The 26,572-nt window shown below is 49.4% G+C and overlaps 1 protein-coding gene across 1 annotated transcript in view; it reads right to left on the reverse strand.

Annotated features, from left to right (window-relative positions):
* Positions 1-2,954: 2,954 nt before the first annotated feature.
* Positions 2,955-26,572, reverse strand: part of MFHAS1 (malignant fibrous histiocytoma amplified sequence 1) — a 138,541-nt gene continuing 114,923 nt past the window's right edge. Inside the window, exons 2-4 of the mRNA XM_026657649.1 lie at positions 21,856-22,141; positions 11,528-11,989; positions 2,955-3,439 (exon numbers count right to left, since the gene is read on the reverse strand). Coding sequence (XP_026513434.1) covers positions 22,011-22,141 — 131 coding nt within the window. The 3' untranslated portion in view covers positions 2,955-3,439; positions 11,528-11,989; positions 21,856-22,010. The remainder of the gene's footprint in view (positions 3,440-11,527; positions 11,990-21,855; positions 22,142-26,572) is intronic.

The following is a 26,572-nucleotide window of genomic DNA, read 5'->3' on the forward strand; positions in this document are numbered from 1 at the left end:
TACAATCCAGAACTGCTTCATGTGTACCTCTGTTTTAGAAATGTCTCCATCTGCTATTACGTAGTATTGCAAATTATGACATCAAAAGTAGCTCTAGAAATCAAAACTCCTTTGTCTCTTGAGTATCTGCCCTGAGCTCTGCTGCATGACACCAGAACCTTTAAATTGTGCCCTGCCACTATCAGCAGTTACCAGTCGCCTCTGCCTGAGCACCTCATCGCTGATTAATCTATCCCGCCCATCCTTTGTGGTTCTGATATCTCCTTCAGTAGAGCTCAGGTTTTAGACATTGTACGTGTAGTCACTCTCTCTACACTTACTGTGAGTGAGTGCCATTTGGAGAAACAGCAACAAAAAGAAGTGGAGTTTATATGTTCTCTAGTGTTTAGATATGGGAACAGGGACTATGGGAGCTCTGGAGGGGCACACGTGGTGTTACAGAACAAGTGTTTACAGTTATATGATCTGTCTGAATTTGTATTTTACGACAGTAATTAGTACTCAGCTCCACCACCAAATCCCAATTATGCAGGGTGTGCATCAATCTTCTATGTTCATAGTTCAAAAATATAACTAGGCCCTGGGTCTTCAAAGCCAGAAATCAATTTTTTGGGGGGAAAAGTGGTGGAAATTCTGAGCTGAGTTAAATGACTGGGAAGAGATGCCTTGTTTCAAGTTAAGATCAGATTTATTTTCAATCTTTTTGGCAATGATAATTTGTAATTTTCTACCCAGTTATGGAGATTAATGGATAACTGTAGTTGCAGCATCAGCTGTACACCAACACCACTTGCTGTTCTTGCAAGAGTGCAAATCACAAGGACAGGTCCAACATAAGCAAGTGAACCTTTTAGGAAGGAAAAGACTTGGGCAGTGCCTTGACACAAACCTGGGAAATGGCTTTTCTACCACAAGAGGCACAAGTAGAAGACAGAACAGCCTCAAGGGGCAGTTTCTGGCCGGGGGGGGGGGGGGGGGGGGGGGGGGGGGGGGGCGGCTTGCCTGGGCAGAATCGTTGCTCTTGTGCTTACTGGAGTAGAACTTTGGCCTTTTCCTGAAGAGCCTGACACGGTTCTTCCAATGATGCTGTCCCAACAGGATCCAGCCTAGGGTCTCAATAGCTGAGCTCCCGGGGAGTCTGGCTGCAAAACTCCCAGGCGATGAGACAGAAAGGAGCTTCCTGCACAGAGGGTTAATGGTCCTGCCCAGCGAAGGAGCATTTCCAACTGTTTGTTTCTTCAGCCAGTCTCACACATTTCCTGCACCCTGCCAGCACAAAGCCTGTGCCCAGGTGTGACAGGCGCTGCCACTTTGGCAGCTTTAGGTATCAACAACAAAAAATAATTCACCCTGGTATGACCCCCATTGACCAGAAGCGCTATAGCAGGGACCAAGCATGCTCACTGCCCCCAGAGAAGCTGAACATACACCTGCCTTTACTTTCAAGGTTTACAGTTACCAAAACACCTTACCGGGGGACTGCCCAAGGGAACCATCTCCTTCAGTTCTGACTCCTGTTGCACAAACCCCGAGCTACCTTCAGAGACCGCAGTACAGACACGCCTGGTTAACCCCCTTAATTCTTAGACTTCAGCTGTATTCAGATTTAAAACTGAGTCCTAAAGCGTTTAGCAAAGGCCGAACCTGGAGAGAACAATGCATGTTGAAAAGGGACTAGTCAGCCCAACTCTGGCCTTAGGCTAAGCAGTCAGCAGAAACTGGAGCTATGGAGCCAAACTCCTCTCTGGTAAGAACTCCAAAGATGTCAAATGCAGTTACAACAGGGATGTACGTGGTCCAGCAACAATCCAGTACTGCAAGAATACTCCAGATTTCTCACTATACAAGACATGTAAAGTAATATGCACTGACAGAGTTCCCACCTTTCCATGCTCTCACTGATTACATACATATAGTTATGCACATTTTCTGTCAACACACAAAGTAAGCAAGCAGAGTGACTGCTGCATTTGAGCTTCATTTAACTGGAACCACCTCTTCAGTACTGGGATTCTGCTTTTAAATGCAATATAAGATGCTACTGGTCACCCCCCAAGGAATAATGGTGCTATCTGCCTCCCATTGTTGCCCCAAGGGCAAATGATTTATTGGTTTGCCCTTCTGAACTGTGCTATTTCTGTAGAACACAGATCAGCCAGCAACCTGGAGACTGGAAACAGGTTAGTGAGCACAATATTGTGCTCTCTGGTTGAGAATGTTGGCTGCTGGGAATTTATCCTCCTACTTAAAAGGAGTTGAATTCCCCACTAATTGAAGTAAATTCTTCTCCGATACAGCCAGTGCGCTCTACACCCTCAGAACATATTCTCAAATAGCAGAGTGCCCTGCCCTCCTGCCAAGGACCCATGGTACATGACACCCGAGTGGTTTAAAAACCCTGCTTGATTGCGACAGTTCATTAACTCCCAAGCATAGTATGACAGCGAGGGGTGTGCATGCAGGCTGAAAATGTATGTTTCCCTGCCCACCTTTCCCTGGTCTCCATTATGAGCTCAGCGACACCAGTCTCACTGGTGCTTGGCCTGTGATTAGCAACAGATTATTTTCACTGAATGCCTAGTCCCCCTGCTCCTTGCCATTGTGCTGTGCTGAAGCATGGCATTTGGAAGTGAGGGTATTCCCAAACTAGCATCTTCTGGCTGCCACCACCTTGTTCTGCCTCAGGCTGGGGGGTTCTTTTGGGTTTCTTGGAAGTGGAGAGAGACAGGGACGATGAACATCAGGCAGCATATCCTCACCGTGGAGAGGGGAGAACGTCCCCAGAACCAGCCGCTCCTGTGAGCTGCTCAACAGCGATAGCCTGGAGTGTACTTGGTGAGCTAACACTGTGTGTGAGGCACAAAAGAACAGTGAGATACTTGAACATATCGACAACAAACCAAGAACCCAAGGGCTATTTGGCAGGGCTCCCAAGCAGAATATTGCACTCAGTGGTCACTAATGCTAGAAGCTTTAAACTGTGTAGAAAATTAAATGGTTTTGCACATTACAAAAATAAAGATAAACCACATTGTTCTACACTAGTTACTGAACAGCAGTGAACTTCAGATGAGTGATCCCGCTTCCACATGAAATAGAACCAAACTGGAGTGCTCTAAATACTGCCATCAATCCCGACATTATGGCTATTTGTGTACAGCAAACAGAATCCCTGAGAAGCCGTTCACACTGTTCGTTTGTCAAGCAGCTCTTCCTTGGAGGATGATCATGATTCTGAGGTTCAGGTGTAAAACATTTACTCAGTTCTGCTTTACCAAGCCACGGCATTTATTCCTTGAAAACATCTGAACTCTTCTTGTTAGTGTGTCCATAGATCATGCTGAGTTATCAGGAAACGGTCCTCCAGCTGGGAAAGAGATTCCACTCTGGAGTTTTCTTTTCCTCACTTATCACAGCAACAAATCACTAGTTTCTTCCTCTGGGGAAAATAAAGAGAGACACATCAGTGGCAGTGAAGAGAACAGGAGAATGTTTCCAAATGTGGGAAATGATGGGAGATCCTTGCTATTTATCCAGCCCCAGCTCTGGGCACAAACAAAGCCTGTATCCATGTGGGCATTCTGTGCCTCTCCTGCCCCCTCCAAGCAGTGACACTGAGCTCCAACAGCTGGAGAACATGCTACCTGTAAGGCTGGCCTTGTCTCTACGCCCCTTTGAACATCTGTGTCCTCCCACTCCCCCAACATTTGTAGGTGAATTTAGTTCACTGGTGGGTTTTATGATAGTGCTAAGTAGACCATGACTGCGGTGCCAGCAGAGCCCTGTCCCCAAGCCATTCTGCTCCTGGAGGAAACTGCTTTTTATTGAGCCAGAGGATTTGGAGGTTTTCCCCAAAACCAGAGCTAGGGAGTTCTTAGCCCAGACTAGCATTCCCAACCCTCTCATGCTGGAAAGGTTTTGCCAACACCTAATACACACTAGCTAGTGCAGATCACATCACTCAAATAGTTAAGATATTGTAAAGAAGGAGGAGCTGCATCTTTAGCTAACTATACATTATTTTAACTGTAAACAAGTTAAGAAAGAAAAGAAGCCAGCTACACACTCCCCGCTGACTCTGGCTTGTACGGCTTCAACTGGTCATGACTAGAGATTGGTCCAATCCAGAGCTCCATCTGTGAGCGTCTGTGTTCCCGATTTGGGGATGTACAGGTCTTCGCAGCTCAAGCTCAGGTTTAATTAGAGGACTTCCAGAGAGCTGATGATTCAGTATTCATCCAAACCTGACCATCACCAGCTGTGGCACAGTTCATGGGAGCAAACACCAAACTATTCCTGAAAAGGAAGCAAGGCCTTCCCATTTTAACGTGTGCCTTGTGGTTCTGTAACATTTCTCAAGCTCTCAGCCACAGGGGCACTCAGTACTCCTGGGGGGATTCTGCGCCACTGCGCACGCACAGAAACATGTCCCGCTCCTGATTCTCTTTGCTTCCTTGCAGAAAAATAATTTCTGTGGGGAAGCAAAGAGAAGCTTTACCAGTGCTCACTGCGACGAAGTGGGGATTTCCCCTTGTTATGTTGTATGTGAGTCTTACTGTTGTGCATGAATGCTGTGTGTGCCTCAGTTTCCCTGTGTATTGCACCAATGTCTAGGTGATGGGAATTTTGCGGGGGCTGCTCCAGCTGCCTGCACGGATGCCATGGAGACCCAGGAGGGAGATGCGACCAGATGACTCTTGACCAGGGAAGCGAGACAAAGGCCGGAGGAGGAGGAGCAACAGTCAGGGTAGGGGCCAGGCAGCTGGAAGCGAGTCAGTCTCAGGTGGCTTGGCGGAGGGTCAGAGCCCTGGCTCTGGGCTCCCCTCCCCCGAAGATGGACTTGGATGAAAGTCACTGATTTCTGTGCTAACAAGTTCTGTTCTACGCTGTGTTCCTGTCGACTAATAAACCTTCTGTTTTCCCGGCTGGCTGAGAGTCACGTCTGACTGCGGAGTTGGGGTGCAGGGCCCTCTGGCTGCCCCAGGAGCCCTGCCTGTGCGGACTCGCTGTGGGAAGTGCACCATGTGGAAGGGGATGCTGAATGCTTCGAGGTCAGACCCAGGAAGGTCGAAGCTGTGTAAGCTTCTTGCCCTGGAGACAGTCTGCTCAGAGAGAGGAGGCTCCCCCAGAGTCCTGACTGGCTTCATATGGAGCAGTTCCAGAGCATCGCCCGGTGACTCCGTGACACTCTTTCACTCCTCCCTGGCAGTGCAGGCGCATCTGCTTGGGAACCTGGAGCAGCCAGGGGAGAGGCAAGTCACTGCAGGAGGTGGGGGGGAAGAGTCCAGATGCACGGGCATTGGGCAGACAGGGGAGCAACTCCCCGTACAGTGATTCTCCCGCCATTTCCTGGCCCTATCGCTCCTCAGCCACGGGGGGAGGGGTCCCTGTACAGGGAGCTGCTCCCCCTGTCCACCCAACCCCCGTGCATCTGGATCCCTCCCCCCTCCCCCCAGAACCCCCCCACGAGGCCCCCCTGCATCGGGAGCCCCTTGCAACCTCCCACAGAATTCCCACCATGCTGAGCCTCACCCCTGCATCAGGAGCCCCCAGTACCCAGACTTCCCCACACCCAGAACACCCCCACTGAGCCCCCACATTCAAAGCCCCACCCTACAGAGACTCACCCCATGCTTCGGGAGCCCCACACCCCCACACCACTCAGTCCCAACCAGATGCACAGCTGCATTCTGACCCCCACCCCACCAAGATCCACTCCTCCAGCAGCCAGATCCCCCTGCTGAGCCCTAACTACCTTCACCTGGACTCCCCTGCAGAGTCCCATTCCCTCTGCACCCAGAACCCCCATCCAGATCCCCTCCCCCACACCGGGCTGCCCACAACCTGATTGCTCCACACAGAATCTGGTACTCTTGAGGGAATTCTAAACCAAAATTTAAAAATTCTGCGCCAAAAAATCAAGTTTTAAAATTCTGCATATTTTATTTGCCAATATAATCACATCATTTTCAATTATTTTGGTAATTTATTTCAAAATACTTTTCAGCAAGAATTGAAAATAGTGTGATTATAGTGTGTTATTTTGACAAATATGCAGATTTTTGCAGAATTTTAAAATATTGTGTGCAGAATTTTTATTTTGGGGGCACAGAATTCAGGAGTAACTCAGTGTGGTGTGCCGAGGTCTCTGCCATTCACGCGTTCCATGGCGTGCTGATTCGGCTGTCGTCTCTGCGGGAGCACCTCAGGAAGCCCTTGCAACTGAGGTTTTTTGACTTCAGTGGAGAATCACAACATATCGGTTCCCTTCCACAGCACAGAAGTGTTTAAACAGCAGCTTGAGCAGTGTAGCTTAGCAGCTTTACCTTCTGGATCAGTACATTAGATGCTACAGAGAAATCATTTTTACTACTATAAAAAAACCTCTTCAATCAAGCTGCCTGGAGCTGCCTACACGACCAGCACTCCCCTGCCCACAAATGCTATCAGTGCATTTTACATTAGTGCTGAGAAGTGAGGTGGTCTCCAGCGCCCAGACGGCTCACTGACTATTTGATCAGAGACAAAGGGTTGAGGTCAGACTGCATTTTTCTTCTCTAGCGACAACCCCCGCTCGGCTCTCACAGCAAGTCTGCATCTCAATAGTGCTGAACTGCTCTTTCTGGTATCCGGTTATTTCAGGGGTCACCGACCCCAAGTGATCTCTGTTTGATAGGCCAGGATGAGCCTAAAATGCTCCAAAACAAAACCATGGAAAGCACCACCGTTAGCACAAGGGAGACAGAGCACTCTGGTTTAGGGCGACGCTCCCAATCCCTCAGACTCTGCACTATGCAGAGTGGTTCCCTGTCCTAACAAAAGAACGGCCGTACTGGGTCAGACCAAAGGTCTATCTAGCCCAGTATCCTGTCTTCCAACAGCGGCCAATGCCAGGTGCCCCAGAGGGAATGAACAGAACAGGAAATCATCAAGTGATCCATCCCCGGTCACCCATTCCCAGCTCCTGGCCTCATTCCCCAGCTCCTATTATGTTCACTCTCTCCTATTCCCACCAAGTTCCCCCACCCCTTTTTCTTACTCACACATCCTTCTCCACAGGAAACATCCATGTGGGAAGCCAATCACTCCCCACAGCTGTGGGGAAGCGTCCCCTCAACCCCACTATGGTCCTGTTCCTGGAACCAGTGCAGGGGTCTTTGGGGTCAGCCTTCAGTGGGTTCTAGATAACCCCTCTGCTTGTTGGAAGGGAGAAGGAGCTCTCTCTCTCCTCCTGTCCCACCAAGGGACCTGGCAGTTCACAGTCCAGGCGAGGAGTCCACGGTCACTCTGCTCCCCCAACACAGCTCGCAGGCCTGTCTTTGATGCTACTCACAGCTTTGCCAAGCAGCAGAGTGAGGCTGCCCCTATTCTTGGTGATGTTACTGCTGCTCGCAGCTTCAGGAAGTGCCACGCATGAGCAGCAATGCTGGAGCCATCTGCCGGCAGCCTCAGGAAGGCAGTTCTGCACCTTGCCCCACACAGGACACTGCTGCGAGTTTCCCTCAGGAACCGCAGGGGTACAGCCCTCACGAGCAGGAAGCAGGCCCTTAGAGTCTGCAGAAGCTGAAGGCACTTGGCCAAGGGAGCCAAAGGCTCCTCCAAGCCCTGAGCTCACGTTTGTGGCTGAATGCTTTCCTAGTAGAATGCTCTTCTTCAGGCTGTTACCAGCTCACTACACAACATGACTGCACTATGGGGCTCCCTCTGTGGAGGAGCAGCCACGGCACGTGTGAGTGCTCCACAGCAGCTGGTCAGTCTGACACTCCTGCCACGTGTGCCCACACCAACAGATCTGGTTCCAAAGGTACCCGAGAACGGGGAGTGTGCACTTTTCCAGCCCAGCTCCCTAAGGACAAGCCCAGCCTGGCAGCTTTCAGACCACTGTGCGGTTTGCTGAGTAGGGACACACAACTGGCCGTGCCTTTCCCTGCAGACCCCAAGGGAGCTCCAGTTCCCAGCCAGGCAGTAATTCTGTCAGGGATTTCAATGACCAAGTCAGGTTCCTTGTTTACAGGAGCAGGCTCTCACTGAGCGAAGTGTCGGGAGGACACCATGCATTTGTTTGGGGTTAAAATGCAGAAGGGTTCGCGCAGCAGCCAGCGCTCTCTTAGCAGTGACAAAGGAAGCATGCAGGCCTGATTGTCCCCACTTTCCTAAGCTGGTGGCATTTCACACCTGCTCTGCATTGCTGTAAGTGGCTGCACCAAAGGCAGGGCAGGGTGAATCAGCCCCTCTCCTCCCAGGATAGCTCCTAGGACTCCATTACGCTAGGGGCTGTGCATCCCGGCCTAGTGAGAAACTGCTACTTCCTTTTTCCACCTCAACCCGTTGGCAATAGATGGCCAGAGCCCAGCACACACAGTGTAGGACTTTTCAGCTGTAAGATGGCAATTGCAGCCCCCGCAGGCCAGACCACCCCCTCGTGGCCCATCAGGAAAGGAGCCAGCACTTTGCTCCGGGTAGCAAAGCGTCATATCTGACAGCACACCCAGAGGAAAGCTCTGCCTGGTAAGCCATCGTCAGCACCAGAGACCCGCAATCGGAAGAGTCAGACCAGTGTGTGAGATGCACAAGCTGGAAGAGAACCCAGCTCGCTCTCTGTAGTGGGTCTGCTGCCCCACTCCTGGGTAAACAGGGCTGTGGCCGGGTGAGCCAATCAGCTAGGCCTATTGGCCTAGCAGCCTCAGCTGTGGCCACGCCCCAATCAGGGCCCAGCTGGCCCTTATAAGAGGGCAGTGGGCCAGGAGCAAGCATTCCCTAGCTGCCTGAGTGCTAAAGGGTACTGGAGTGAAGCAGGGCTGGGGGAAAGGCCAGAGGAGCTGGGGAGCTCCGGGCCGGCAACTCCCCAGGCTGCAGGGCCTTGTACAAAGCCCCTGGAGGTACTGGGTTGCAGGGAAAGGCAGCAGGTCAAAACCTCCCTTGCCTATGATGACTGACTTATACAGACTGCAGTCGGCCCCAATGAAAGGGGGCTAGATGGTGATTGGCAGTAGCCCATAGGCTGAGGTAAGGTGGGGATAGAGGGTGGGGATTCCCTGGGGGAGGGGAGACCCAGATCTGTGGGGTATTGCCTGCACGGGTAGCACCCCAGATAAAAGGGCACTGGGGTCAGGGAGGGACATGGGGGCCAGTGACGGCAAGACACTGGCAGAGGGCGCTCCGGAACTGGTAAAAAGAGCTAATTCCCGGATAAACCAGCAGGAGGCGCTACTGGGTGAGTCTCCGCCCCGCTACTCTCCCCCAGAGGTAAAGCACTTATTTGCAACTGAAGTCTGGGCACATGTGTCTGACCAATACGTGGCGCTTTTTTAGTTGCTTTTCTCAACACATCTGCACTTTGAGGAGGAGGAGAGGAGCAGTAAGAAGCGCAAGAGTTGCCTGCCTTAAAAGGTGACTGACAGGGTCCTTGGAAGGGAGAGGAATCAGTCATATCAAGCCTCCTGTGGTGGCGTTCTCCCCCATGTTAGCCCATGTAAGATGGCTCCCGTACCCTTCTGTGATGGGGTAATAGTACCTAGTGGTCAGTCTACCCCGCCCCCTGGGATGGCCCTTTAGGGGTCTGGAAGGGTCCAGCACATACAGAGAATGACCTAACCAACTAAAGCCTTCTTCTGCCCTGGAGCTGTGCCCCACCCCCACTGACTTGGCTTCCCCTGGATGGGACAAGGTGGCTCCTGCTTCAGCTCTGCCCTCCCCTCCCAGAAGCAAGGAGAGAACTGGGAGGGAAGAAAGAGAGCTGCCCCCTTCCATCCATGAACAATGTGCCGCCCAGCAGCTTCCTCCGTCCTCCTGCCACCCCTAGCCAGTCTCCTGGCAGCTCCAGTCTTTGCAGGGACAGAGAAGACAGGGGAAGTCAGCAATCACTGGGAGAGGGTGGCCAGTGTTAGCAGTGTGGAGGATTGGATGGCCAGTATTCACTGCAGGGTGGGGTGGGGGGTTAAACACTGCATTCATTGTAACAGGGTGTGGCATCAATATTAACTGAGCCTGCATGTGGCACAGACATGACTTGGAGGTGGGGGGGGGGGGGGGGGAAGAGTGCTGGTCTCTTAGAAGGACACTGTAGATATGAACTCAGCTGCAGCCAGTCATGTAATGAGCTTGGGTTTAGAGCCAGTGAACACTGGTGCTCATAAAAGCAGTTTTGTAATGCCAGCCAGGAGATGGGATTTCTGTTCTGCAAAAAAAATTGAGTTTGAGGGAAAATATCATAGAATCATAGAATATTAGGGTTGGAAGGGACCTCAGGAGATTATCTAGTCCAACCCCCTGCTCAAAGCAGGATCAATCCCCAACTAAATCCCCAAATGGCCCCCTCAAGGATTGAACTCACAACCCTGGGTTTAGCAGGCCAACGCTCAAACCACTGAGCTATCCCTCCCCCCAAGGTCATTGAGTCTAGCCCTCTGCCAGCAGGACCAAGTACTGATTTTGCCCTAGATCCCTAAGTAGCCTCCTGAATCAGGACAAAAAGCCACAAAACTTGAATTTTTTGTGGGGATGAAATTCCTAAATTTTTTGCTTTGGAAATACTGACACATTCCCACAGTGGGACCACTTCAATGTTTCCAAAACAAAACGTGCTCCCCTGGAATCACCTGCTCTGTGGTAGCACAAGGAGCTGATTGTCTGGGAAGCCCACCAGGTGAGCTGCGGAGAACAAGGGAGCCCCGGTGGCCAGTCTGCCTGCCTGTTTACGCGGCACATTCCGATCCCACCAAACCAGTCCTTTTGGATGGAATGTCCAGCCAGCACTAGGTGTTTGATGGGGAGCAGTAGTGAATGGAGGATCCATCTTACAAGAAAGCAGGTGGAACCAAGAGGGGCAGGGGTATCTTCCCAGCCCTGTACCAGTGAGTGTCGTTTGAATGGGAAGGGTTAGGATAATGTCCTAGCTCTACACCATCATGAATTTAGGAGAGGATTCAAAGTAACAGATCTGGCTGAGATTTAAAGAAGGTTTACAAACTATTCCTCTTACAAACGCCACAGAAAGCAGGATACATACAGGCGGTGTGTGGGTTTGTGCAAATGAGAGACACCACCAGCACGTCGGGGACTTAAAACACATAACTGATTGGTTAGCTGCAGTTCAGTTGCTCCTAAACTCAACCTGCTACAGATCAAGCATCATGTGTCAACTATAACCTAGCACATGCCAGCCCAGAGCTGGACTGTCCTCTTATTCCATCTCAACCTTCGATACGTGAAATGCACCAGCGAGCGAATTAGGTTCACGTACATTTACAACCTCATAGTTAAAAAATGCATCTGCAGTTAACTGTCTGGGACAGTAATTTTGATACTGGAATTCATACCATGTGAAACTATCTCTATTAACAAGCTGCCCCAGTCCACTCCTCCACCAAATTATCAGAGGAACATTTGTGCCATAGATTGCTACGGTGAAGAAGAGCCAGACCGCACTGGCCTGCTTTACCGGTCTGCTTTTAAAGAGATACGATAGCTACATGCACGCTGCCAAACCCCACTGAAAAATATGACTGATGCAACCCCAAACACTCACCTGTAAGGAAACAACTCCATGAAGCTCCACAACAGCAAGTCTCAACTGACTTTTCTTCAGTTACATCTGAATGTAACAGCACTGAGAACATTTTTACATTCATCAACAGGTCCAAATGGGTGCACAGCAGGTAATCAAAGGGTCCATAGAATTTCAATCCCAGTGTTTCATCTCCAGCCAATAATGCTGTCATCTGATTGCTGCAAGACTATTGTTTCACGTCACATCTGGTCATCAGTGACCTTCAGATTGCACTGTACACTTAAGTTCTCAAGGGTATCTCAGGAGAGACACACTTAGCTGTGTTCCCACTTCAAATAGTTCAGAGTTCCAAAGTCTGGTCTCATTGTAAAGGCAGGACTCCAGACCCAAGAGAGACAGTAGCACTACAGATCCTTCAGCCACACCGCAGTTTCACACGCCGCCCGATATAAAACCTTTAGCACTAGCATTACCATTCATCTGAAGGAGAGAAGGACAAAGAAACCATCATGTAGCAGCAGTCTTTCATGGCTTATAGTGTTCATGATGAACAGATTAATACACATTCTATTTTCTTCCAGATGCCAAATATGGTGAGTACTCAGTCTAAATAAAATGGCCCTTTTTCAGAACAGACAGGGTTTCTTTTGTCATGGGTTTGCTGGCAAATGAGTCACCACCACAACTACTACGGGATGGGGGCACTAGTGTTAGGTGCTACCTAGGGCAGACAAGCCTTACAGTGTTTGTGTTCCATCTCAAACTGTTTAGTTTGAGGATAGAAATGTATTTGCTTCTGAGATCTAACACAGTGTCAAACAAACAAAAGGAGAGGTGTGCAGCTGTGGTTCAGGAGCTTCAGGAGATGCAAGGTCTACAGACAGAGCTGTGTTTGAAAACACACAACTCAACACAGCTTCCCCCCCTCCCAAGCTGGTTAATCACAGTTGGCCCATTGCAGGGAGGCCAGGGCAAACTGTGCTCAGAACTAGTGTCAGATAGTGAACGAAACCAGTGAGGATCTAAAAGCAGGAAAGAACACCAAGGCTGGTGCCCAAGATGAGAACAGCTGGCCACGTATCCAGCTGACATTCTTTGCACACCTTTGTCTGCTACCATTATAGAGCGCACCCCTCCCCACAAGGGGGAACACATGGGATATGAATCTCTGAAGAGGAACTCAGCAAAAGGTTTGGGAACCTCTGCCATAGCAGAAGCTTGCATCCAGAGAAGCGAAGACACCATTTTAAAACCTGGACCTTTCTATCTGCTTTGAGCAGGGGTTTGGACTAGATGAAACTCCTGAGGTCCCTTCCAACCCTGATATTCTATGATTCTATGATCAAGTGATCTGTAGCCAGAAGAACAAAAATAAAGGATACTTCCTGTAACTGGGAGTTCTTTGAGATGTGTGGTCCCTATCTGTATTCCACACATGGGCAGGCATGTGTGCCATGCGCCCGAGTCCACAGATTTTAACAAGGAGTGTCAGCTGGCCCGCACACGCACAGTAGATCTCCTTATGCTCCCGAGCAAGGGTACAAGAGGAAGAGTGGGTCGATGCCCCCTCAGTTCCTCTTTCTGCGAATTTAACCAGAGGGGACGGAGGGCGGGCCGTGGAATACACAGAAGGACCACACATCTCAAAGAACTTCCCATTACAGTCAGCAACCACCATTTCTTCAAGAGCTGGTCCCTACATGTAGTCCACGCATGGGTGATTGGCAAGCAGTGCTCAGGCTGGAGGTGAAGGCAAGGAAGCCAGCAACAAAGATGTGTGCACTACTGCAGATCCCACTGCTGCATTTGCAGCAGAGGCCCGGACTAGTGCGCAATGTATAGCAAATGTGTGTCTGGAGCTCCAAGTCGCTGCTCTGCATATGTCCTGTGTTGAGACTTCCTGCAGGGATGCTATCATGTGCTCTCGGGGAGTGTGCTGTTATGCCTCCGGGAGGCGGAATGTGAGCTAGCATGTAGCACTTGATAATGCAGCCAGGAACCCACTTAGAAATCCTTTGAGACGATATAGCTGTGACAGTCCACACCTTGGGGGAGTGTGCTTTAACCCCCATAGTCCTCATTTTTATATAATCGCGATCTTACGTATAAAGCAGGCCTTGTAAGGTATCAGGGGAAAGGCTATGATCTGCTGAAAGTCATTTCTCTATCCATAGATGTATATCATCAATGCATGTGAAGTTATGAGAATTGTGTTGTATGGTGGTCACTAAAACATGCTGTAAGTTGGGGAATCAGCCAGATATTAGCTCCCCAGAGACAACAGCATGGAAAATAACCAGCGCCTGGGTGGGTATCAAACAACCATCAACAACCATTGTCCAGCAATGGAGCTACAATTCAATGACTCACCTGCATGAGGCCACACCAGGGGAATCGCTCAACCTTGCCTGGAGACTCAGCAATGCCTGGACTTGCGTTTTCCAAGCACACAGACTGAGGGTATAAAACAGACAGAGGGGCCATATGTTTGGCCTCTTCTCCTGCCCCCACCTATGCTGCAAGCAACCAAGACACTGAGAAGACAAGACTCCAACAGAGGATGTTGGCCCAGGTTTAAGGAACAAACCTGTATATTAAGGACTGCAATATCCAGTGGGGTGAGAAAAACTGCTTAATCTAGATGTTTTCCCGTCTAATAGGGTTGAGAGTTTAGACTGCGTGCTTATATTTCATTTCTTTTGGTAACTAACTCTGACTTTTTGCCTATCACTTATAATCACTTAAAATCTATTCTTTGTAGTCAATAAATTTGTTTTAACTGTTTATCTTTACCAGTGAGGTTGTATGAAGTGTGTGGCAAATCTGCTCAGGTTTGACAGAGGCTGGTGTATATCCACTTTCCATTCATGAAGTGGTGAACCAATTAATAAATTTGCATTGCTCGTCTTGAGCAGCGCAAGATGGTACATTCCTGGGGTACAGTGCTGGGAGCTGGGGGGATTTGGCTGGTGCCTTTCCCTGTGTGATTCATGAGTGGCTCTGGGAGCATTCATGCAATCTAGCTGGGTGTGGGGCTCCACATGCTGTTGTGCTGAGTGATAACAGCTCCTGGAGGGGTTTGCTGCTGGTCATTAGCAAGGCATTGTGAGAGACAAGTGGTGTCCTCGTCCATCCTCCCTGTGCAAGGAAAAGGCCTGGGTAGAGACCGTCGAATCGTGGAAGTCAACGAATGGCTACGCAGGTGGTGTCAGAGAGAAGGCTTTGGATTCTTTGACCATGGGATGGTGTTCCAAGAAGGAGGAGTGCTAGGCAGAGACGGGCTCCACCTAACGAAGAGAGGGAAGAGCATCTTCGCAAGCAGGCTGGCTGACCTAGTGAGGGGGGCTTTAAACTAGGTTCACCGGGGGAAGGAGACCAAAGCCCTGAGGTAAGTGGGGAAGTGGGATACCGGGAGGAAGCAAAAGCAGGAGAGCGCAAGAGGGGAGGACTCCTGCCTCATACTGAGAAAGCAGGATGATCAGCGAGTTATATTAAGTGCCTATACACAAATGCAAGAAGCCTGGGAAACAAGCAGGGAGAACTGGAAGTCCTGGCACAGTCAGGGAACTATGATGCAATTGGAATAACAGAGACGTGGTGGGATAACTCACATGACTGGAATACTGTCATGGATGGATATAAACTGTTCAGGAAGGACAGGCAGGGCAGAAAAGGTGGGGGAGTTGCGTTGTATGTAAGAGAGGAATATGACTGCTCAGAGCTCCGGTATGAAACTGCAGAAAAACCTGAGAGTCTCTGGATAAAGTTGAGAAGTGTGAGCAACAAGGGTGATGTCGTGGTCGGAGTCTGCTATAGACCACCAGACCAGGGGGATGAGGTGGACGAGGCTTTCTTCTGGCAACTAGCAAAAGTTGCTAGATCGCAGGCCCTGGTTCTCATGGGAGACTTTAATCATCCTGATAGCTGCTGGGAGAGCAATACGGGGGTGCACAGACAATCCAGGAAGTTTTTGGAAAGTGTAGGGGACAATTTCCTGGTGCAAGTGCTGGAGGAACCAACTAGGGGCAGAGCTTTTCATGACCTGCTGCTCACAAACAGGGAAGAATTAGTAGGGGAAGCAAAAGTGGATGGGAACCTGGGAGGCAGTGACCATGAGATGGTCGAGTTCAGGATCCTGACGCAAGGAAGAAAGGAGAGCAGCAGAATACAGACCCTGGACTTCAGAAAAGCAGACTTTGACTCCCTCAGGGAACAGATGGGCAGGATCCCCTGGGAGAATAACATGAAGGGCAAAGGGGTCCAGGAGAGCTGGCTGTATTTTAAAGAATCCTTATTGCGGTTGCAGGAACAAACCATCCCGATGTGTAGAAAGAATAGTAAATATGGCAGGCGACCAGCTTGGCTAAACAGTGAAATCCTTGCTGATCTTAAACGCAAAAAAGAAGCTTACAAGAAGTGGAAGATTGGACAAATGACCAGGGAGGAGTATAAAAATATTGCTCAGGCATGCAGGAGTGAAATCAGGAAGGCCAAATCACACTTGGAGTTGCAGCTAGCAAGAGATGTTAAGAGTAACAAGAAGGGTTTCTTCAGGTATGTTAGCAACAAGAAGAAAGTCAAGGAAAGTGTCAGCCCCTTACTGAATGAGGGAGGCAACCTAGTAACAGAGGATGTGGAAAAAGCTAATGAACTCAATTTTTTTGCCTCTGTTTTCACGAACAAGGTCAGCTCCCAGACTGCTGCACTGGGCAGCACAGTATGGGGAGAAGGTGACCAGCCCTCTGTGGAGAAAGAAGTGGTTCGGGACTATTTAGAAAAACTGGACGAGCACAAGTCCATGGGGCCGGATGCGCTGCATCCGAGCGTGCTAAAGGAGTTGGCGGATGTGATTGCAGAGCCATTGGCCATTATTTTTGAAAACTCATGGCGATCGGGGGAGGTCCCGGATGACTGGAAAAAGGCTAATGTAGTGCCCATCTTTAAAAAAGGGAAGGAGGAGGATCCGGGGAACTACAGGCCAGCTTCACCTCAGTCCCTGGAAAAATCATGGAGCAGGTCCTCAAGGAATCAATTATGAAACACTTAGAGGAGAGGAAAGTGATCAGGAACAGTCAGCATGGATTCACCAAGGGGAAGTTGTGCCTGACTAACCTAATTGCCTTCTATGATGAGATAACTGGCTCTGTGGATGAGGGGAAAGCAGTGGATGTGTTATTCCTAGACTTTAGCAAAGCTTTTGATATGGTCTCCCACAGTATTCTTGCCGCCAAGTTAAAGAAGTATGGGCTGGATGAATGGACTGTAAGGTGGATAGAAAGCTGGCTAGATCGTCGGGCTCAATGGGTAGCGATCAATGGCTCCATGTCTAGTTGGCAGCCGGTTTCGAGCGGAGTGCCCCAAGGGTCGGTCCTGGGGCCGGTTTTGTTTAATGTCTTTATTAATGATCTGGATGATGGTGTGGACTGCACTCTCAGCAAGTTTGCAGATGACACTAAACTGGGAGGCGTGGTAGATACACTAGAGGGTAGGGATCGGATACAGAGGGACCTAGACAAATTAGAGGACTGGGCCAAAAAAAACCTGATGAGGTTCAACAAGGACAAGTGCAGAGTCCTACACTTAGGACGGAAGAATCCCATGCACCGCTACAGACTAGGAACCGAATGGCTAGGTAGCAGTTCTGCAGAAAAGGACCTAGGGGTCACAGTGGACGAGAAGCTGGATATGAGTCAACAGTGTGCTCTTGTTGCCAAGAAGGCTAACGGCATTTTGGGCTGTATAAGTAGGGGCATTGCCAGCAGATCGAGGGACGTGATCGTTCCCCTTTATTCGACATTGGTGAGGCCTCATCTGGAGTACTGTGTCCAGTTTTGGGCCCCACACTACAAGAAGGATGTGGAAAAATTGAAAAGAGTCCAGCGGAGGGCAACAAAAATGATTAGGGGTCTGGAGCACATGACTTATGAGGAGAGGCTGAGGGAACTGGGATTGTTTAGTCTCCAGAAGAGAAGAATGAGGGGGGATTTGATAGCTGCTTTCAACTACCTGTGGGGGGGGTTCCAAAGAGGATGGAACTCGGCTGTTCTCAATGGTGGCAGATGACAGAACAAGGAGCAATGGTCTCAAGTTGCAGTGGGGGAGGTCTAGGTTGGATATTAGGAAACACTATTTCACTAGGAGGGTGGTGAAGCACTGGAATGCGTTACCTAGGGAGGTGGTGGAATCTCCTTCGTTAGAGGTTTTTAAGGCCCGGCTTGACAAAGCCCTGGCTGGGATGATTTAGTTGTGAATTGGTCCTGCTTTGAGCAGGGGGTTGGACTAGATGACCTCCTGAGGTCCCTTCCAACCCTGATATTCTATGATTCTATAGCTCAGGCTGGAGAGAGTTCAGCGGGCACAGTGGTCCCACAAGTCCCAGGCTGCACCCCGGGAATCCCGTCACAATAGCTTGAGCTTGAGATCTCGCAGGTATCATGATAGAGTGTCTTGGTGACTTTCTGATGGGTTTTGGTTCTTTGCAGGTAAAAAGCCAGCGAATGCTGGACGTCAAGGGAATGAAGTCTCTTCTCTTTGGGAGAAGTGTGGGGTTTGGGAAAAGAGACGGGTAAGTGAATACGCTGGTTAAGGTAAAATTCAGAGACTAGCTTGGGAAGAAATTCAGGGTGAAACCTTGTCCTTCTGAAATACCGTAAAGGGAGGATCTGCCATGAGGGCTCCCAGTTTGTTGACCCTCCTGGCCGAAGCGATGGCCACACCACCACTTTCCTGGATGGTGACACAGGGAGTGGGAGTAGAGACGGGTACCTTTTTATGTTTTGCCCATCAAACGAAGGAGGCCATGATCCTGGTGGGAACCTTGGAGTTGATGTGGTCCTTGTTGGGTGAGTAGACTGAGCTGAGCCAGGCCTGTAGGCAACACAGATGAAGTCTGGCAAAGTGTGTCACATTAGAACATGCTGCCACATGGCCTAGCAGTGATATGCACATTCTCACTGTAGTCTTTGGTCTGCGGGAAATCAAATAAAACAGGTTGCACATCATTTGAAACCTTTCTGCGGGGAGGAAGGCTCTTGCAGAAAGAGTCCATTGTTGCCCCAACACATTTTGTCAGCTTCATGAGGGATAAAATGGATTTTTCTCTGTTCACGCAAACCCCCAGTGCTGTGAGAAGCTGAATGAGGAATTTAATAGCTGACGTGATCTCCCATCGAGAAGGTCCTAACAGGAGCCAGTCATCCAGATACAGAAAAACTGTATGGCCCTGACATCTCATCAGTGCTGCCACCACAGAAAAAACGTTTGTAAACACTTTGGGTGCTACCACTAGTCCAAAGGGGAGGACTTGGAATTAGAAGTGCTCCTGACCCACCATGAACTGTATGAGCCTCCTGTGGAAAGGGTGAATGTCTATATGAAAATATGCATCCATGTTGAGAGCTGCAACCCATATTACCTCTTTGAGAGGAGACTATTGATGCCAACGTAACCATCCTGAATTTTGACTTTCAAATGAAGATGTTGAGGTGCTAAAGATCCAGATTGGGTCTCCATCCTCAGTGTTTTTGGGGACTAGGAAATATGGACACTAGAACCCTCTTCCTTGATACTGAGGCAGGACGTGTTCTATTGCCCATCGGTATAATAGGGATTCCATTTCCTGTTGAAGGGTCATCTAGTGAGACTGGTCCCCAAAGAGGGACCAGGAAGGGGGCTTGTGCAGAGGGAAGGGGAGGAACTCTATAGAGTATCCCTGATGGATAATCTCCAAGACCCAACTGTCGTGATTAGCTCCCAGTTCCAGGTGAAAAGAGTAAGATGGCCCCCAAAGGTGATGGAAAAAAGGATAGGTGGCATCAGAGATGGCACATAGGTCTCAACTAAGATGCCAAAAGTGGCTCCTAGCAGTGGGCTGGGAATGGGTTGTGATTGAGGTGGTAGAGGGGACTTTAGAAAGCATGAGGAGGAGGAGGTGGTCTGCCTCTAGTGCTTCCTTCTCAGGACTGGTGAGCAGATCCCCAAGGAGCAAAGGTCAGACATCAAGTCCTTTAACGAATAAAGAGAGTCATCAATTTTCTCATTGAAGAAGTTCAACTTGTCAAAGGGAAGATCTTGGATAGTATTCTGCACTTCCCCGGGAAAGTCCGAGGATTGCAACCAAGAATCCCTCCTCACAACAATACCAGTGGCCAAGCTTGTTGATGCTCGATCCACTGCATCAACTGCAGCCTGAACAGCCATTTTTGCCACCAACTTGCCCTCCTCTAGTAAGGAGAGGAATTGGGCTCTGTCACCAGGGGAAAGTTTGCCCTGAAAGGCCACCAGCCTAGAGAAGTTGTTGAAGTTGTATTTTGGTGATGCGGAATTGCAAGCCCACAAAGACGACCTTTCTCCCCAGGAGGTCCAGTCTCCTGAAGCCTTTGTCTGACGGGATGGTCCTTAGGTATAGTGACCTAGTCCTCTCGGTAGCAACCTGTACCAGCAGAGAGTCTGGAGCAGGGTGGGAAAATAAAAATTTGGCTCCCTTTGGTGGGACCAAAAAGCGCCTGTTGGCCCTCAGAGGTGTGGGAGTACAGGATGATGGGGTGTGCCAATCTTACTAGTTCCAATACAGCCTCATTAACTGGGAGGACCACCTTACTTGGGCCCTGAGGCTGCAGAATGTCCAACCAGTTGGTGTGGGCCTTGGGTTTCCTCCAGAGGTATCTAGAGACAATTAGCCACTCTTTGCACAAGTCATGGTATTGCTGATGATTGTCCAGCGGGGATGGGGAAGAGAAGGAGATTCCCATCGGAACTGTCTGTATCTGTGGTTCTGGTTCGACATCCTCCTCCTCCTCATATACCAATGAATCTGGTTGTGGGTGAGAAGGAGAAGAGTGAAAAGTCTCCTGGGTGAGTCCCAGGCATCTGCTATCAGGATCCTACAGTCCCCAATAAGGCCTGAAAGAGGGGCCAACTGTGTTTGAGGGGGACCCCGTGGCATGGGAAACCGTCAGTCCCTAAGAAAGTCATGACTATTAAGGTAGCAACTGTAAGTCCTGGATTGCCTGTTTGGGCTTGGCTCTCTCTGGGGGGGATGAAGAAGGAGCCAGCTCATCAAATTCATCTGAATCTGAAAACTGCTCCTGTTGGAATGGCGGAGCTGGCAGCAGCTGTCAATGCTGCCTGATGATTGTAAGTGAGATGGTTCCTGGGACAACAACATACTATCGTCTTCTGGTGTAGTAATGTCCCTCAGGAGGGCTGGGCCAGAGAAGAGGGGAGACTGTGGATAGGGGAGAAAAGTATCCTCTGGTGCCTTGTAGGTCTGAATATGAATATATGCACGGGAGGTTCGGATGGTCGGCACCAACGGTATGGGTGCATTCCTGAGCGTGATGAGTTCTTTGGGCAGGTAAGTCAGTACCAAAGAGGCTGGACCGCTGTGGACAGGACCAGCAGACGGCTGTCTTTATGCTTCAATTCCAGAATCACCAGTGCATTCTTCTTCTTCCTACATGCTTTACCCTCAAGCCAGGGTTGTGTGTGGTTTGTTTTTTTGGTTTTTTTAATTGTTGTGGGTTTTTGTTTTGGTCTGTCAGAACTGGTTCTTTAGGACATGTAAGGGTTTGCCTGACCTCAATGGGCTCGGGGAAGGAGCACATCTCTTATGGACAGTCACTGACGGAGTCTGTCCTCGTGCCCATGAGTGCCCCTTACTTTCGTGGGAAGTCCTGGAGGGCTCCACTCCTAAGCATGTGCTCATCAGGGCGCTGCTCATTTGTTGAGGCTGAAGTACACATATGTCTCCCTAGCTGGATCGGAGAGGGGCCTCATGGCCTTCTTCATCAAGCATTCCTAAGGCAAAGCTGACGGGCTTTGTGATTTCTCAGTGGAAACAAGAGACAAAATATGCACGTCACCCAAACAGTGGAGGCAGCATTGCTATTCGTCACTGATGGAAAAGGACCTAGGGCGGGAGATGCAGTTTTTGAAGCCTGGGACTCTGCGCATAGTCCCAGACCATGGGGAAGAAGTCCTTGGTCTAGGGAAACAAACTACACTAGAACTATAACTGTACTAAGCTAAAAAGAATAATTATTCACCAACCATTTTATTTACAGGTTTTCTGAAAAGCTGAAGAAGGAGAGAACACTGGATTCGGACTCAGGCCATGTGGTGGCGTCTACGCACACTGCCTCTGATACTCTCAACTTTTAACACGAGGAGATCTACTGCGCCAACAGACACTGCTTGTTAAATTCTCTGGGCGTGGGAGCATGGTGTGCCTGTGTACCCACACATGGAATATGCACATGGACCAGCACTCAAAGAAGAATCACCAGTTAGTCAAACATTTCCTTCATTCAGCAAAACAAACGGAGGAGGATTTTGCTTTACTGTACCTTTATTCTGAGAAGGGGATGTCCACATCCCACTAATAATTAGAACAGTCCCTGGGCTCTGTGGCGGCTAGTTTTCAAAAATGCTTAGCGAGGGCTTGTCTTATGTAGGGTTTTTGGCGTGTACTGAAATTGGGGGTCCGTGCGTCTCTCAGAGCTCACTTGGAACAAGGGCTGATGAGTGTCGGGGTGGGGGGGTAAACCAAGGCGACATTGACTCGCTCGCTGCCATTCCTGGGGCAGATTATCTCCGTCACTCCCTCTGGTCTAGGCTGACTCAGCAATTCTCCTGAGAGAGAGAAAGAGAGGAAAAAAAAACACACACATTGAGCATCACAGTCATATTCACAAGACAGCTCATTTCATGAAGACCCATAAGGGAGACATCTAAGACCAATGTCACAAAATGTTCTATAAGGAATTTTATTTTTCAACCCAACAAAATTCTCATCTGCATAACCATGGTGGTGATTATAGCTGGAAGAACGTTGCTCCAGACAAAGACAACATCTGCCATTACTCCCGGCTCCCCTAACCTGATCACCACAGACTGACTCAAAAGATCTTTAGCTAGACACTGCAAATTGAAGTGGGTCTCTAGAGTCTAATGAGGCAAGGACTGCAGAGTAGGTGTTCCTAATTAGGATTCAAGGGCAGATGGGATCTGAAATTCACCTTCCAACAAAGCTCTGCATACACAATATGAATTGTAGGTGTCAGTAAGGCAGCTGGCAGATCAGTGGAGACAGCTATAGACATCCCCCTATTATTTGTGTCTATGCAGTACAGTGATCGGCACCCTCCCCCCCCCCCCCCCCCCCCCCCCCCAAGAGATTACCCTACCATGGAATAAGTCAGTACAAATCTAGCTAGAGGGATTCTATGACTACCCAGTGGAGACTCTATTCCTTTGCATTAATCAGAAGTGACCAAATTTGAGCATCATTAAAAATTTAGATTCTGGGATGCAACTTTCCCAGGGGCTGCTGCTCTCTAGCTCAGAGATCATGCTGCACCAGGCTGCTGGCTCTTTGTTTGCTGGCTGGAGTACGTGTCCTATGCTCCCATTTAGAGCAAAATGCTGTGTGTCAAATCCTGCTCTCAGAAACTCCTGCACAACCCTCCATGCAGTCGATGGGAGTTCCAGGGGCGCATTCCACGGCAGAATGTTGGCCTCTTATTTTGACCTTTTGCACAGTGTGCCCATCTTCTGCATTGGCCCTTATGGAATTAAGCAGAGCAAATACAAGAGCATTCTGCAGCTGCCTGCTGAGTGGCAGTGGTGGTGCATTTCTACAGCTGACCCATATGCCAGGGCTCACTTCAGCAACTATGCCATGAGTCAGGCAAGTTCATTTGTTTGATAAAAAGTTACTCCTGATTAGCCAGTTACTGACACCCAAAATCAGAGGAGTCAAGGGAGGGCCCTGCGTCAGCTACAGTCATGTGAAGAGGACATAAGTGAAGAAACAAATGGACCAAGCCCTGAGTGTTTGATCCTGGAATAAAGAGCTGTCGTAGCAATGTCCCTTTACTCTCAGGCCTGGTCTACACTACAGGGTTAGGTCGAATTTAGCCACGTTAGGTCAATTTAAAAATGAATGCGTCCACACAACCAATCCTGTTCCATCGACCTAAAGGGCTCTTAAAATCGAATTCTGTACTCCTCCCCGGCGAGGGGAGTGGCGCTAAAATCGACTTTGCTAGGTCGAATTTGGGGTAGTGCGGACACAAATTGACGGTATTGGCCTCCAGGAGCTATCCCAGAGTGCTCCACTGTGACCGCTCTTGACAGCACTTTTAACTCCGATGCACTAGCCAGGTACACAGGAAAACTTTTGAATTTCATTTCCTGTTTGGTCAGCGTGGCATACTCAGCAGCACAGGTGACCATGCAGTCCCCCCAGAATCGTAGAGCGTAGAATGTTTCTATGCTCCCCCTCTCATCTCCGTCCCTGAGGTTATCGCAGATTAGAAGGCGAAAAAAACACACTCATGATGACATGTTTTCCAAGCTCATGCAGTCCTCCCGCACTGATAGGGCACAGCTTAATGCATGGAGGCAATTCAGTGGCAGAGGCCAGGAAAGAATTAAGTGAGCACGAAGAGCGGAGGCAGGACGCAATGCTGAGGCTAATGGGGGAGCAAACGGACATGATGAAGCGTCTGTTGGAGCTGCAGGAACGCCAACAAGAGCACAGACCCCCGCTGCATCCACTGTATAACCACCTACCCTCCTCCCCATGTTCCATAGCCTCCTCACCCAGACGCCCAAGAACGCAGGGGGGAGGCTGCGGGCACCCAGCCACTCCACTGCAGAGGATGGCCCAAGCAACAGAAGGCTGTCATTCAAACAGTTTGACTTTTAGTGTGGCTACAATAAGCAATGTGGCCTTGTCCTTCCCTCCTCCTCTACCTCACCCGGGCTACCTTGTCCGCTATCTCACTTTTTTTAATTAATAAAGAAAGAATGCATGGTTTCAAAACAATAGTTACTTTATTTTGAAGGGGGGAGGGTGATTGGCTTACAGGGAATTAAAATCAACAAAGGGGCGGGTTTGCATCAAGGAGAAACACACACAACTGTCACACCGAAGCCTGGACAGTCATGAAACTGGTTTTCAAAGCCTCTCTGATGCGTAGTGCACCTTGCTGTGCTCTTTTAATCGCCCAGGTGTCTGGCGTTAAACAATTGTCTGCCGTTGCTTTCACGGAGGGAGGGGTGACTGACAACATGTATCCAAAACCACCCGCAACAATGTTTTGCCCCATCAGGCATTGGGAGCTTAACCCAGATTTCCAATGGGCGGCGGAGACTGCGGGAACTGTGGGATAGCTACCCACGGTGCACCGCTCCGTAAGTCAATGCTAGCCACGGTAGTGAGGACGCACTCCGCCAACTTAATGCGCTTAGTGTGGACATACGCAATCGACTGTATAAAATCGATTTCAGCTGCTAAATCATGTTAAAAACAGCTAAAAATACATTAAATAATGTCCCTCATTTTACTTTTCCATGTAAGCAACAGCTGCCGACACCTGTGGAACCTGACCTGATTGCTAGCAGCAGCAGCCCATGCCATGGTGAATGGGAGGGCAGTTGGCAGGAGATGTGGTCTGTGGTATGGAAGTTTTTGGGAACCCCGGGTTTAACCCCTCTACTCCCATCTCTGGGAGCAGCCTCTGGGACAGTGAGCTGGGTTTCACCATTTGTAACGAGCCCATTAAACAATACCTCAGACATTGATGATCATTCAAGTGAGAAGAGATAGAACAAGAAGAGCCCACAGCAGGCTCTCTTAATGTCCAGTTAAGAACAAGAGGCTGGGAATGGGGGATGGGAGGGGGAGAGACAGGAAGGCTAAATCAGAAATAGAATAAAAAGTCAAATCTCTGGAGGTTTCCCCAGCTCCATTAGGAGAGAACTCTTACTTATTTTCTAAGCCTCACCTTAGTCTTTAGCTTGTGCAAGTAGCCTTCCCACAGCACAGCTCTCATTGTAACCTCTCTAAACTAGGAGTGATAGTTGAGTCATTTCAAGTCTAAAAGTTCACATCATGCCATCCTACTGTAGTGTTCTCTTCCTGGGCATTGCTCCTGACCAACAAAAGTCCGATTCACAGCCCAGGGTAAAACTTGGCATTAAATATTTCAGAATAGTCATGACTAATTCAGGTTTCCCTCACCCAGTAATGATTATCCAAAGCACCACTATTGTCACAGCTTGCAGGCCACAGATGCAATACCCCATTAACAGCTGCACAGTAATGAGAGATGTTAGACTGAGAGCGCTATAGAGATATCCCTGCAGACATCTGCAGTGCAAGTATCCATCCCACTTGAAAATATCTCCACTGTGATGTGGAGGTGACAGTTCTACCAGTGATAAGGTATATCAGCGTCCACTAAACACTTTGCCGGTTTGCTTAGACTGCAGACAAAGATGCCAACTGTCCCAATGCTTGCTTGCTTGCTTGCGTGTCTCAGACAACTGTACACCAGCAACAGGACTGGGACTACCAGCTCATTTTACAAGCCCACCTGTCAGACTGTACCAAGCAAGTTACTACTGACCTAGATCAGATATGAAGTACTGATGGACCAAGATGGCAATTTCCTGCCATATCCTGGACAAACCTAACTGAATTAGGTTCAAGTATCTTAGGAGTTCGTTGTATTAAAAATGTCCGTGTTTTTATGGGTTTGTACATAACAGGGGTGGCCAAACTTACTGACCCTCTGAGCCACATACGACAATCTTCAGAAGTTGGAGAGCCAGGACACCCCTGCCAAGGCTCAGGGCTTCAGTCCCAAGACCCTCCTTCCCACACAGCTGAAGCCCTGAGACACCCCTCCCTGCTGGGCAGAAGTCAGCCCTAGCCCCACCACCCCACTGAAGGGAGGAAGCCCTGAGCTCTCCCTCCCCAGTCTGGTAGGCAGAGAATGGGAGGGAGGGGCCCTCGGCGAGCCGTACTTTAACTGGAAAAGAGCCATATGCAGCTCCCAAGCCGCAGTTTGGCCACCCTGGGATATAACATCTCTAGGGAGACATGACTGATGTAAACCCTGGGAAACATTAAGAGCGTAAAAGGGCTACTTGAAACAAAAGGCCAAGCTAGAGGGAATTTTCAAAGTGAAGTGAAATCTCTAGGGAGAGGTGTATGCACACAGACCCTTTCCGGCTATGCAAGAACTCAGCCTTCTGAATCTTCGCCCTTAG

Source organism: Terrapene carolina, unplaced genomic scaffold (genome assembly GCF_002925995.2).
Source record: "Terrapene carolina triunguis isolate 2854851 unplaced genomic scaffold, T_m_triunguis-2.0 Scaffold258, whole genome shotgun sequence".
Lineage (NCBI taxonomy): Eukaryota > Metazoa > Chordata > Testudines > Emydidae > Terrapene > Terrapene triunguis.